At 45.2% G+C, this 14,240-nt stretch overlaps 1 protein-coding gene across 1 annotated transcript in view; it reads right to left on the bottom strand.

Annotated features, from left to right (window-relative positions):
• The window catches only part of GLDN (gliomedin), a 55,336-nt gene extending 42,530 nt beyond the window's left edge, over positions 1-12,806 (bottom strand). Inside the window, exon 1 of the mRNA XM_036301453.1 lies at positions 12,411-12,806. Coding sequence (XP_036157346.1) covers positions 12,411-12,773 — 363 coding nt within the window. The 5' untranslated portion in view covers positions 12,774-12,806. The remainder of the gene's footprint in view (positions 1-12,410) is intronic.
• Between the last annotated feature and the right edge of the window lie 1,434 nt (positions 12,807-14,240).

Raw genomic sequence — 14,240 nt, 5'->3', positions numbered from 1 at the left:
TCTGCTTGGCTCATTTTCTCCAAGTTTTTCCTCAAATGTCACCTTTTCAGTGAGGCCTTCCCCATCAAAATGACATAATTGCATCTTCCCTTCCCCCTCTTTAAACCTCATCCCTACTTCATTGTTCTGCATAACTCTTATCTTCTAATATTGTAGGTAATTTACTTTGGTTTATGCCTGGCCATCTGCCCCCCACCCCCCACTTTGAAAAAAACATGAAGTCTAAGAGGATGGTGCCCAGTGTGGCTCAGTTGGTTGAGCATCATCCTATGCACCAAGAGGTTGTCGTTTCAATTACCAGTCGGGGGCATGCAGGAGGCAGCAGATCAATGTTTCTCATAGATGTTTCTGCTTCTCTCTCCATCTCCCTTCCTCTCTTCCTAAAAATCAACAAAAACATATTTTTTTAAAGAATCTAAGAGGATGGGGATTTGTATGCATTATTCATACTGTTTCTCTTGTACCCACTATAGTGCCTAGGGCAGGGGCGGGCAAACTTTTTGACTCGAGGGCCACAGTGGGTTCTTAAACTGGACGGGAGGGCCGGAACAAAAGCATGGATGGAGTGTTTGTGTGAACTAATATAAATTCAAAGTAAACATCATTACATAAAAGGGTACGGTCTTTTTTCTTTTTAGTTTTATTCATTTCAAACGGGCCGTAGTTTGCCCACGGCTGGCCTAGGGGCATAGTAGGTGCTCAGAAACTGTGTTGAATGAATGAATAAATTTCTGACAGAGAAGACACCTAAGTCAGTCTTTCCAATACCTGACACCATCTCCTATTTGGTGGGTGGCATGAATTCTGAGGAAGGAAGTTAAAAAAATGCTTCAGGACCCACCTTTAAAACTCTTAGCATGTCAAGAAACCGGATTCAGAAAGTGGGCTTAGTTTATATTTGCACTTGTTGAGTTGTGGATGAATTCATTTGTGAAGAGGTTGTCATCAAATATCTCACTAGGGGCACAGTAAAGAACAATGAGCTATATTTAAAGAGACAAGGTGACTAAGGTGACAAATTAGAGACCCAAACTGTACAGAGACAGGGTTTTAGTTGTGCGATACAGACAAGTAAGTGCAGAAGGAGTTAGGGGAGAAAGAGATGAGTGTTTTGAAGAGAGCTGAGAATCACTTGTCTCCCCCAGGCTTCTAATGCAGTTTTCTGAAGCAGGAGTGTTCCTGGAATAATCTTTCACTAACTGTTAATAACAACATGTTGTGCTCACACTGTTCCCTTCAACAAGCATCTTTAGAGAATTTCTGATCTTATCTAAGCATTCTTATCCTCACCTTATAGTCAGAAAAGTGTACATGAATCATAGTTAAGTAAGTTGTCTGATGTTGGGGGAATGGACACAGAATTAAACCATTATCCCCAGACTCTGCCCCGTGGCATTCTTTGTGCACAGCAAAAACAGCTGTGAAGATGCTCTGTCGACCTACTCCCTGCTCAGCCCCTTCCTCCCTCAGCACAGGGAAGAGCTATGAGTGGTTACTCCAGAAAACATTTGGAGAAGGTCCTTAGGGTGAGTTGCTCACCCACAAAATAACTGTTGATGCTGTTAGCATCATAACACTGGCTGGATGGGATCACTGGTCTGGCAAACATGCCATTCATAAGGGCTCCCAAAAGATTTAGTCAATGAAAGAATAAATGTATGAGTTCACATTGGGCATACATAAAACTATTTGCAAATTATGATTACTATAAATAACTTCCCTAAATCTGATGTCTAAAAAATATTTTTTTTTTCCTTTTGAACCCATCAACCAGAAAAACAACTATCTTGGAAACAACATTCTTTTTAGAGGTCTGTGCGTTTCCCCAGTCACCAAACTTTAGAGTCATCCTAGCATCTGCCTTTCTCTGGCAAGTTCTGTTGATCCCATCTCCATTGTTTTCATTATAAGACTCCAAAAATCCCTGAATCACAGAAAGGTTGCATTTGAGAAATACTAAAATATCAGTAACAATAAGCTAACAGATACTGAGTTCTAGGAAACATGCTAAGGACTTTTCATGGATTATTGAATTGAATCCTTATGATAACCCTAAGGTAGATACTGCTATCAATGCTCTCTTAGGAATGAGGGAACTGAGAGACACAGAGAGGTTGAGTGACCTGTTAAAGGTCACACAGCTAATAGAGGGATCCCACGTTAACATACACCGTATGATTCCAGCACTCATTGTAAAGGCTTTGGGGTCTGCCTTTTACTTTTTAGACTTGCAAAGACCTCATTCATGAAGCAGACAGAGTTCTTCTTAGAAGCAGGAAGTTCTCCTCTCCCTGAGTACTCTCATTCCTCCATTTTCCTTCCCCCCCTTTTTTTTCTTTCTTTACATCTCATATTCAGTCTCAAATTCAGCATCCTCACTTCCAAACTAACCCCTTTCTGTGCTTCCTCAATTTTGGCCCTGGTGCCACCACCCTTCTCAGTGTGGGATGGGTCTGGACCAGATGGACCATTTCTCCTTCCTACATTTGTAGTTACCAAGATCAATTCATTCTTCTCTCTTGATATTTTGAGGATATATACCTTCCTCTCCATTTCTGAGGCCACCACCTTAGCCAGACCAAAGTTATTTCTTGCCTGGACTAAGGCAATAGCTTTCTAATTGTCTTCTTGCCTCTGGCCTCTCCCCTACCCATTCTTTCCTCTATTACATCACCAAATCATTCCTATAAAACCACTTTTCTCAAGACTCCCCGCTGGCGAAGGGTCTACAATAGTCCCAACTGTGCATCACATTCATTTCTCAAAAGTGGAAATTCAAGGCTCTCTCTCACCCAGCCACCCTCAGTTCCACCCCACCCCCCACCCACACTTCCCGGTGCAGGAAGGCCTGCCTGGCCTCTTGCTCTTCTAGCCCTGCACAATTTTCATTCCAGTCCCTAGATCTTGGCTCAAGTTATTACTTGTGCTGGGGAGGATTGGCCCTCCTTGCCTGCCCAAACCTCACCAACCCGACACTGCCCATTTCAAGTTCTATCTCCTCTGTGAAATCTTCCTTCATCACTTCAGTGAGAATTGGTTTTCTCTCTCCTGGACTGCCCTCATGCTCATCACACATCTCACTTTCCCCTAGAGGTCTTCCTGTTCCGAGGGACTGGTTCCAAGATCCTCAGGTGCTGCATGCATGTAAAGGACTTTTTTCTTTTTCTTTTTTGCCTTTGAGTGAAAAGGATTCCAGACTCCAACACTCACCCACTAGTGTTACCGAAAAACAGGAATGATTTCGTAGTTGCCAGCTCATCATTTGAGGCTGGGTACAGTTACCCACAACACGTTCCCAAGTGCTTCACAGTTTTTACAAACAGCCCAGGCAGCGTCTCCAAAGTTCCCCGCACTTGGGTGAGAGCACAAGAAACTTTTTCTCAGCGGCAGACAGAGGTTACTTATCTACTGCAATCAGAACAAACTCCACAAATTGCATTTTAAATGATCTTTAGTTGGCCCTGTTATTTCAATTCCACCTTTAAAGAAAATTATGTCTTAAACTTTAGTTAAACTAGAAGCAAATTATATCTTCTTAAAATATAGAGCTGTTAAAACCCAAAGAGCTACATAAAAGCAACTGATGGGCTGGAAAATGCTCCCTTTGTAGCAGAATCACAACCTAAAAGCTTCAGCTTGTTTCACACAACATGACCTTTAGTCTGTAGATAAAATGCATGTAAATTAAGTTTGAATGCCAACTCGATTTGGACAAGGATTTCTTTTTGGGGGAAGGGGAGGGGAGTTTGAGGAATGTCAGCAAAAAAAGAATGTCTTCCCCCTCACCCCCCAACTGATAACTGTGTTTTATCAGATCTAAAGACTGTTGATGGTTTCCACACAGGTAACCATATCCTGGAGAATAGGAGACCCTTTGCTCTTTCCCCCTGTAAAGCAAATTGTTCTCCTTTCTTAGAAATTATTTTTGCTCTACCCCCCACTTATATTTTGTCAATTTTCCAAATAAAAGCACCCAAAACTTTTTTTTAGGAGTGCCACCAAATAGAAATGAACAGAATTTAACAACAGTGGAGCCAGTCAGAATTGGGGTCAAGATGACTCTGTCAGTGGGTGTCAACCTTCGTCACCAGTGGCCATGCACAGGGGTGGTTGCCCAGGAAATCCAGGACAGACGAAGAAGCCCTCTGGCCATATCAAGGCTAACTCTTTTGTTTTCAATGACAAGATAATTTCGGTTGGTGTAATGCTGATCTAGGCTTGAAGAAGCCAAATGTTATCCCGAAGCAGCGGCTGATAGAAGCACATATGAACAGACAACTTGGCATTCTGAGGGATTCGAGATAAAGAATAAACCCAGAAATAAAATGCCGATCGCATGGGGCAAGAAGGGCTCATGATAAGTAGTGATTAATCTTACCAGCAACAATGAACACTTAACGGGAACCTGACTAGACCAGGCTCTTGTACTTTACCAACAGCATTTCCCTTAAAACTCCTAACAACTCTGAGGCGTACTATTATCTCAGTCTTACCGATGAGGAAACAGAGGCTTGGGGAAGTTAAAAGACTTGCCAGTCACCCAGCTACTGAGCTGTGAGCCCAGGATGTGAATTCACCTGACCCCCCCGCCCCCCTCCCCCCTCCCCCCCCACCCCCGCTCCCCCGGGCCAGGCTGCTCACTACCACAACATACCTCAGGGAAGCATAAGGTAGAGAGAATTTGGTTGGGACCTAACAGTGAAAGAAAGACTCCCAGGTTGTTCATGTTAAGGGCAGGGACAATGTATGAAGGCAGCAGCAGCACCACATGGGGATAAGCCTGGACCCACCGGAGAGAGATCCTGGGACAAGGGCCATCAGGAGATGAACAAGCCCTTGGCACTGGAAGACCCATGATCTGAGTTGTGGAACTCACCCAGAAAGGGCCCTCTGTCCAAGGACCTCTCAGCCTGTGGTCTATTGGTCAGTGCCCCTAAGTGATGGGCTGGTCTAAGGGGTTCTGCTGTCTCCCCAGAGTGGAGTGGCACTTCTCAGGTGGGGCATGTGTTTTGGGTTCCAAAGGGGAAAACCAATTTTACCCCTGGCACAATGGCAATGAGGTTTGGAGAAGAGGTAGGGCTCCAGTAGATAAAGAGGAGGTGATTCATCAGGCCCTTTAAGACCCATCCTGCTCAGGTTTAAAGGCCCAGTAGGCTTGTTCCTTCTGCTCTCACCCCTGCTGTTTTGGCTAGAAAGAGTCTAGGGGTGTATTAACAGCTCCAGCATCTGGGAACAGGTCCAAATGGTTTAATGCCATCCATGTGGCCAGTACAATTGCCCTGCTCTCATAGGTCCAGATGCTTAGTCTTGACCCACTTGTTCTTTACATATGTTCTTAGAGAGTCATGATAACCATATATCTACACTGAATATTTTATTGGCATGTGTGCAGAATTTGTGTTGACGAAGCAAGTATCTGAAGCAAGTGCTAAAGTGCCAGCTCTCTCCTGTCTTTCTCAACATACCACCATGACCTGATAGACGAGTTAGGTTTATGGTATGTCCAACAGTACCAACACGAGACACCATCTTTGCAGAGATGCACCTTCAAGTTCACCTCCACCCTTATTTGACACACAAAAAAATAGCTTCTGACCTGGAAACTACCCACACAGTGACAGGTGTGACATCCTAAGTGCACATATGCACATGCTGCTATGAGCTGCCCCTCCCAGGCTCTGCATGTGGGTTTATGGCTTGGGCAGTCCTGTCTTTTTTTGTCCTGCTGTACCTGATTTCTCATCAGTGCCACTCCATCCTGTAGGACCTGCGGGTTATAAATTTCTCTCCTTCAACTGAAGAGAACAGATGAGGTCTGAGACAATACCTGTGGGATTAATGGGTGTTTCACACTGTCCTAACATTGACTGTACCTGACTGGGGAAGCCAGCCTCCCTCCAGAGTGTAGCCCCACTCTCAGGTCAGCTCTGCCCTGGGTTAGGTCTCTTCTGGGAGGTCTTAAAACCCAGGGTTAACCGATGCTCGAACAGTCCTGATTTAGTAGCTGGGCTCTCCAAAGGAATGACCCCTAGTGCCCCTCTGTTCTAATGGACAAGTTTACTGCAACGGACCAGACAGAAAATAGTTTAGGCTTTGTGGGCCATATGGTCTCTGTTGCAATTACTCAATTCTGCTGTTTCGTGAGAAAGTAGCCACAGACAATACGTAAACACATGGGCATGGTTGTGTGCCAATAAAACTTCATTTATGGTTATGTTATGAAATATTATTCTTTTGATTCCCCCCCCCCTAACCATTAAATGTGAAAACCATAACTTTGTGGGCTGTACAAAAACCACCAGCAGGCTGGGTTTGGCCCCTAGGCCATAGTGTGCTGACCCAAGGTCTAAATCCTCAGCTTTTACACCATCTGGAAGTGACCCAGTCCAAGGGGGGAAGGGGAGGTAAGCCCTGGCACAGCCTTCAAGGAACGATAGCATCCATGCAAATAGGAGCTGTGACTATGGGGAATATGATCCCCCCCCCCCTTTAAACAAGATAACGTATAGATCCATACACGTGTACCTCATAGCAGTCATCATGAAAAGCTGTCTCTTACAATCATGAGTTACTGCTGAACACAACTGGAATCTCCTCCTTGAGAACCACCCTCAGAATCGGAGCACATGATTCTGAAAAGCCACAGTGAAGGGAAATCTCCATCCACTGAAGGTGGGGTTGACTTTTAGAAAAAGCCAAAAAAACCAAAAGCCAAACCAAACCAAAGGCAAAAAGCCATCTCCACTCATCAACCAACAACAACAACGATGGCACCGCTACTGCTGTCCTACCAGAATCAGGTTGGGAATAACTGGGTGGCATGGAGTCGTGCTTGAGCTAAATGAAGCCATTTTTGTTCAAAATCACTCATGAGACTGTAAGATGAGGCTGCTGCAAGCTAAGCTTGGAAGCTGTAACATGGCCCCTGACTCTGTGAGTGTTGTTTAGCCAACGCTGTCAGCCAATTAAAACCATTTGGGGGGGAATTTTTGTCAATATTTAAAAGCCAAGCAAGTTCACATAAAAAGTCAGATTTTATTTTTATTTTTTATTTATTTTTATTTTTTTACTTTTCTTGAAAAAAAATCAAAGGACCAGGCACACAGAGCTCTAGTTCTTTTATGGCAACAATCAGCAAGAGCTTCTTTTTTTAAAAAACACACACACACACACACACACAAAACTTTCTTTTTAAATCCTCACACGAGGGTATGCTTTTTGTTTATTAATTCGAGAGAGAGAGGAAGGGAGAGAAGAGGGAAGGAGAGAGAGAAAGAGAGAGAGAGAGAGAGAATGAATATGAATGATTGGTTGCCTCCCTCAAGGACTGAACCTACAACCTAGGTATGTGCCTGACTGGGAATCAAACCGGCAACCCTCTGGTGTATGGGACAACACTCCAACCGACTGAGCCACTCGGCAAGGGCACCTGACTTCAGGCGGCAGTCCCTACACACTGTCATCCCGCAGCCTGGTGGCAGCTGCCATGTAACCTTGTGCTTATGGCCTTTCACTCCAAAAAAGTAACACAATCACATGGTTCAAAAGTCAAAATAATACACAAAACTATACAGTGAAAGGCTCTTCCCACACATTCCTACCTTCCCTAAGTAAGCACTTTTATTTCTTCATTTATCTTTCCTCTTCTTCCTTACACAAAGTAACACAACATATACTTTTCTCTGCCTTGCTCTCTTCACTAAAATTATGTAGGCTCTGGGGATTGTTCCAACAGCCATACAGAGAGGATTTCCTCATCCTTGTTTCACAGCCACCTAGTATCCCAGTGAGGGTATAGGTCAATTTATTCACCTAGTCCTGCACTGGTGGACACAGGTTGTTAAAAGTCTTTTGCAATTACAAATATTGTGCAGTGAACAACTATATGCTTATGTCATTTCATAGGGGATAGTCTGCTGTGCAGGATAAATTCTCATAAGTGAAATTGCTGGGTCAGAGGATAAATGTATTTGTCATTTTTCCAGGTATTGACAAATTGCCTTCCACAAGGGTTGCACCATTTTGCATCCCAAACCCAATGCAAAAGCATGTCTATTTCCTCAACAGAATGTGTTGTCAAATGTTTGTAGTTTTGTCATTCTGACAGGTAAACATTATTCAGGGCAGCTATAATTTGCATTTTTAAATCGAGTTCTTTTTCATGTGTTTAAAAGACATTTGCATTTTTTTTCATGAGAACTGTGTTCCATTTTCCTATTGGATTCCTATTTCTGTTGCTGATTTACTTATTCTTCTTGTGTTTTTTTTTTTTCCTTACCATCTTCTAGGAGTGGTTATATATATACATCAGAAGTTTAGCTCTGCATCTATGATATGAGCTGCAAATATTTTTTCCATGTTGTCATTTATCTTTGCCTTTGTTTAAGGCATGTGCTTGTTTCTTTTTATTTGCTACACAGACGTTTTGTTATTGTTGTGTGTGCTTTTTAAATGTTAAGTTTTATTTATTTATTGTTTGCTTCTGGCTTTCAAGTTATAGTTTGAAAGAAAGCTCTTCCCCATTTCAAGATTTTAAAATGAAGTTACTCACATTTTCTTCTAGTAATTTTAGAATTTCATTATTTTTATTTTATTTTTTAATTTTTAAAAAAATAATTATTTATTGTTGAAAGTATTACATAGGTCTCCTTTGTAATAAAGTATTACATAGATCCCCCCCCACCACCATTGCCCCCACCACAGGACCTCACCACCCATTGTCTGTGTCCATGGGCCATGCATATATGCATACAAGGTCCTTGGTTGATTATCTCCCATCCCCTAACCCTTCCCTGCCTTCTCTCTGAGATTCTGCACTCTGTTTGTTCCATGCTTCAAATCTCTGGATTCACTCCCTTCATCAGTTTGTTTCATTAGATTTCACATATGAGTGAGATCATGTGATACTTGTCTTTCTCTGACTGACTTATTTCACTTAGCATGATACCCTCCAGGTCCCTCCATGCTGTCTCAAAGGGTAAGAGATTCTTTTTTATTGTATTCCATGGTGAAAATGTACCACAGCTTTTTATCCACTCATCTACTGATGGGCACTTGGGCTGTTTCCAGATCTTAGCAATTATAAATTGTGCTGCTATGAACATAGGGGGGCATATGTTCTTTCTGATTGGTTTCTTAGGATATATTCCTGGAAGTGGGATCACTGGGTCAAATGACAGTTCCATATTTAATTTTTAAAGGAAACTCCATACTGTTTTCCACAGTGGCTGCACCAGTCTGCATTCCCACCAGCAGTGGGCTAGGGTTCCTTTTTCTCCATATCCTCGCTGCACTTGCCATGTGTTGATTTGTTGATAGTAGCCATTCTGACAGGTATGAGGTGATACTTCATTGTCATTTTAATTTGCATCTCTCTAATGATCAGTGACTTTGAGTTTCATTATTTTTAAATGTAAATTTTTGATCCATTTAGAACTTAAGGTGCACACTGTGAGAAGTAAAACTTTCTTCCTACTGGATGCTCAACCCTAGATTTTGGGCAGGATGATAAAGCTACCAGAACATCAGCAAGGAGACCTGGAATGAGAGAGAGCAGCTGACGGGAGGAGAAGTGAGAGAGAAGTGGGCAGATGGGGCCCAGGCAGAACAGCATCTCCTACAGGAGTTCCCATTACTGATCTAGGTTCCCAGGGCCCCTTTTGTTACTTTCCTTCAAAGCACCCACTTACTTTAAAGATGTAATGTGTTTGGCGATACCAAACTAACTGTACTTAATAATTAGTTATGTTGCCCTTGTAACAAAGTCACTTACAGCTGCCAACCGATCTCTGATCAGAATGTGCTAGCCAGAATCACCATGATGAGTACACGTACTTTCAGCCCAAAGCACAGAACTCTGAATTATCTGTTAGCTTAAGGAGGCTCATCATGGATAAATGAGCCATTCTGGAGGACTTTGAAGTGATATTAATCTGCATACAACTTACTTCTTTGTTCTGAGATCTCTAAGGACATGTGGTGACCTCAATGAGGGGACCTCTGATCTTCCCCTCATTCAAGACCTACCGGTGCTGTATAAAAGGGCGGGGAAGGTGTAGACTTCAGCCTTAGGACGTGTGTACACCTCTGTCATGCTGTGCACTAAATAGTTCTCTTAGCAACCTTTTCTACTAGAGGAACTGCCCTAGGACAGTTCTTTTTTTAAAAACTGTTTCCTCATCTGAATAATTCTCTGTTCTAAGAAAAATAAAGATGAGAAAAATTTGTAAAGGTGATGAGGGAGGATGTTGGGGGGAGGGGCGGAGTAAAGGGCTTCTCAGTAATAAAATTAGTTCCTCTGCCTGAAGCAGAGGCCTCAAGGGAGACCCAGTGAGAGAGAGATGCTAAGGCAGCTCTGCCATCAGGAAGGCATGTCCAGGTCCTTCCTGCTGGGGAGTGGGCACCCACCCCAGGCATGCGGCACCCTTAACAATTAGTTCAGAATCTCTGGGGGTGACATCTATGCATCAGTCACGTTTAAAGCTCCCCATACGACTTCAGTGTACAACCACTGCTCTAGAACCCAGCTACTCAAAGTGTGGTCCTCAGACTGGCAGCCTTGGTGTCAGTGGAGGTTTGTTAGAAATGCAGAATCTAAGGTCCCAACTTAGACCTTCTGAATCAGAATCAGCATTTTAGCAAGACCCCTAAGACATTCATATGCACATTGAAGTTAGAGAAGCAGTGGTCTAGAGTAGCGTTTCTCTAAGTGTGGCACCTGAGCCACCTGCATCAAACTCACCGAGGGGGTGGAAAGGTGGGAAATTACAATTCTATATGTCTGAGGGGGGAGCCCTGGAATCATTTTTAATATGCCTACTGTTTGAGAACTACTCCTAGCAATATGATGGTTGCCTTCCCAGGACCAGCGGTCGCCAATCTTTCGGACCACTGGTTGGCAACCACTGCCTGGACTGCATGGAAATTCTCTCATTGACTCTAAGTAGTCAAAGCACGCCCATTTCTCAGCCTGACAAATGTGATGTTCATGCTCTCTGACCTGTAATAGAGCAGGTGATGGTAGTTAAATTTAGCTTTAAGTTTGGCACAGAAACGAGTCAATGTTCTTGAGTTAGTGACTGAATAGGCTACAATTTGGATACATAAGTCTCTACCTTAAAAGCAGGATTAAAAAAATATAAAACGATGATGCTTAGATGCATCCTCTTGGAGGGTTTTAAAAAAGAAAACACAACCCTCAAAGCCCACAGTAGAGAGACAAGAGAAAGAGCAAATTCCCCTAATGATATTTCTTCATTTTTGAAGTTTTTGAAGTTTCTGCTTGGGCCCAGATTTTTAAATATTTATGGGTTTAAAAAAATGAAGTCAGGGATGGAAAAATCTGACCTCTCAAAAGATGTGTGTGTAGTGTGTAATACTTCCATGTGGTTTAAAAGCATTTCAGTTCATATAAGATATTTAAAAGCGTAAACGCTTAAAAGCTTCTATGATAACAGAAGCATTAAGTGGATTGATCTTCAAATACCTAGGATTCCAAACTATTCCTCACACTTGACTTGAGGTGACAGAACTGAAATCTTTGTAATTATAAAGTGAAATAAGATCACGGTGTTGTAATGGATAATAAAATGGAATGGGGAACAGCAATGTGATCTACTTGTAATTGTTAGATAATTACTGAGTTAAAATCAGCAAAATCAAAGAAACTTAGAACTGGAAAAAAATGGGGGCTTTGCTTTAAAGACTCTCCTTAGAGCAGTGCTTCTTAAACCTTTTGGGGGGAGTGCAACGGAGCCCCTTTGGAAAGAGAATGAGAAGCTACAGCCTCTCCCCACATGTACCACCTGCAAGCAATTTCTGGAGTTCTAGACTCCCTGGAGCACATATTAGAGCCTCAGCTTTGAAACTGAATGTAAGAAAGCCGTATTATGCTTAGGAGCAACTTTTTCAGCATCAAGGTCCTAGGTGGTTGGTAAAATTAGGGCTGACTGTTTTCACTTAAACACAGACAATTAGGTCAGCAAACTCATGACATGGGGCGGGCCGAGGCAGGTGAAAAACCAGACCACTAGATTATGCCAGGAAAAGAATCCCTTGGTTGAAGAAGTCCGCACTCTTTCAGAAATGCGGCCTCCCTGCTTTCAGGGGGCCAGGGCGTTGCGCAGGCAGAGTCCTGGACTGCCGTGGCTTCCTTCACGCCGGAAGGTGAAAACTTTTGTCCAAAGTTACAAAGAAAAGTAGGCTCTTACAAACACGTTCTACAGCCCTCATTTATCTGCAGACGCAACGACGACCCTTCCCCATTGAACACTGACCCCAGAGACACCCTCCGGGCCTCGGCCGCACAGCGCCCCGCCCTCTGGCCAGCGGGGAGAGGGCGCCCCGGCTCTTTCCCGCACTGCCCGCCGCCCACCCTGGCAGGGGCGCCACGGGGCCCGAGCCCCGCCTACCGGCACCATGGAGTAGGTCATCATCATCAGCATGTCCTGGCTCTCGGCGCGGAGGTGCGGCACGGGCTCCCCGCTGTGGCTGCGCCTGTTGCGCGCGGCGCCCGCGGGGTCCCGGGGTGGCGGGGGCGCCCGGCGCGGCGCGCGACTCAACTCCTCCAGGAAGGCGCGCAGGGCGCCATCCTCGCGCTGCTCCCGGCCCCGCTGCGCCTCCAGCGCCCGCAGCGCCGCGCTCAGCCCGCGCCACTGGCACAGGGCGAACACCGTGCCCGCGGCATTGAGCGCCGAGAGCAGCGCCACGGCCGCTAGGGCGCCGCGCAGCCCCCAGCCCGCGCCCCCGCAGCCTCGCTCCGCGCTCCGGGCCATGCTCTGCGCACCTCGGGCGGCCGGACCGGGCTGGGCGGCCTCGCGCCGGGGCAGCCTTTATACGCCACGGGCCAGCCGTGGGCTGGTGGCAGTGCCGTGAGTCACGCCGCCCTTTGGCCCGGCTGGCGGGGCGGGTGGGGGGACAGTAGCAGTGGCGCCCGAGCAGCCCGGAGGGACCGGCGGGCGGAGGTGTGCAGAGGGGGAGAGGAGCCATGGGGACGGCCCGCGAAGGAGGGGTAAGAAAGGGCTCATGCACCGGGCGCTGGCCAAGCAAGCCAGGAAACCCGCCTCTCCCTTTTCCTGCTGCCCAGCCCGTCGGTATTGCTGTGGCCCAGACGGGCAGGCTAGGGTCAGTCTGAGGGGGAGAGCAGGAATGTCCATGACCAAGAAGTCACTGGATTCCTCCCTCTGTTCCCCCCACACTGCCCTCTCTGGGAAAGATCATGCCCCACGCCAAAGCACACGTCCACTGTCCCTGAACGATCTGTTGCTGGGCAGAGTCCAGACTGCCCGTCACTCTCCCACCATCACAGGACCGGGAAGAGCCCCTGATGACCCCACTAGATCTTTTCAATGAAGCGGATGGATGACTTAATGGCAAGGGCTCTGTAACCATCTCCTCCCCAAAGATGTACATTCCAATTCTTGTAGGTGGGATTTTTTGTTTGTTTGTTTTTTGCACAGAAGAGCAATCTCACACTTCTTGCCCACTGCTCACCAGTGTGAGCTAGGAGAGAGCCTCTGAGGAAGTACAAGGACACCAAAGTTACTCAGACGTTCTGTGTCAAGGTCTGGATCCTGAGTTTTAATAGGGCACTGACTACCTTGCGTATTCTTAGAAAACCATCGGGATGAGGAACAATTAGGAAAGCATGCAAGTCCCAGTGGATCATGAAGGACCCCAACTATAGGGACATGATGACTGGAAGGGGAGGGAGATGATATAGGCAACTTTGTCCAGTTCCTCCCAACTCTAACACACTGTCACCTAATGGAAGAACTGCCATATACCCTTATCTTGTGTCATCCAGGCTTAGGATGCCAAGAGAGGGAGGGAGCACATCCTTGTCTACCACATCAACCACCTGATCAACGCAAATCCCAACACTAGTGGACTTTAAATTGTGACCTTGTCAGACTGCAGAGAGAAAGCTTCGTTTTCACCTGGAATTATGGCCTTTCAGTAAATAAAAAAGTGATTTTCAGACACTGAAACAGATGCTTATTCAGGAACAGAACTTTCGACTGCATGGTGAACTTGGCCTGTTGTCTGAATACAGTGGCTTTGAAGTTTGTTATGTGGCCTCTTCAATCTCTAACTTCTTAAGTCCCCCACCACTTCTTGAGAGGCAATACATCTACCTAGCCTGCCCTGCCTAGTATTTCTCAGGATGGGCTGATACTTTCTACTTATTATTATCTTTTTAAGGTTAGCTATTAATCTGGCCTGTTTTGTTGACATAGGGG

The sequence above is a fragment of the Myotis myotis genome, unplaced genomic scaffold, assembly GCF_014108235.1.
Source record: "Myotis myotis isolate mMyoMyo1 unplaced genomic scaffold, mMyoMyo1.p scaffold_m19_p_1, whole genome shotgun sequence".
In the NCBI taxonomy this organism is placed as follows: Eukaryota; Metazoa; Chordata; class Mammalia; order Chiroptera; family Vespertilionidae; genus Myotis; species Myotis myotis.
The sequence above is the reverse complement of the archived record's forward strand: the minus strand, read 5'-3'. Positions and strand labels throughout refer to the sequence as shown.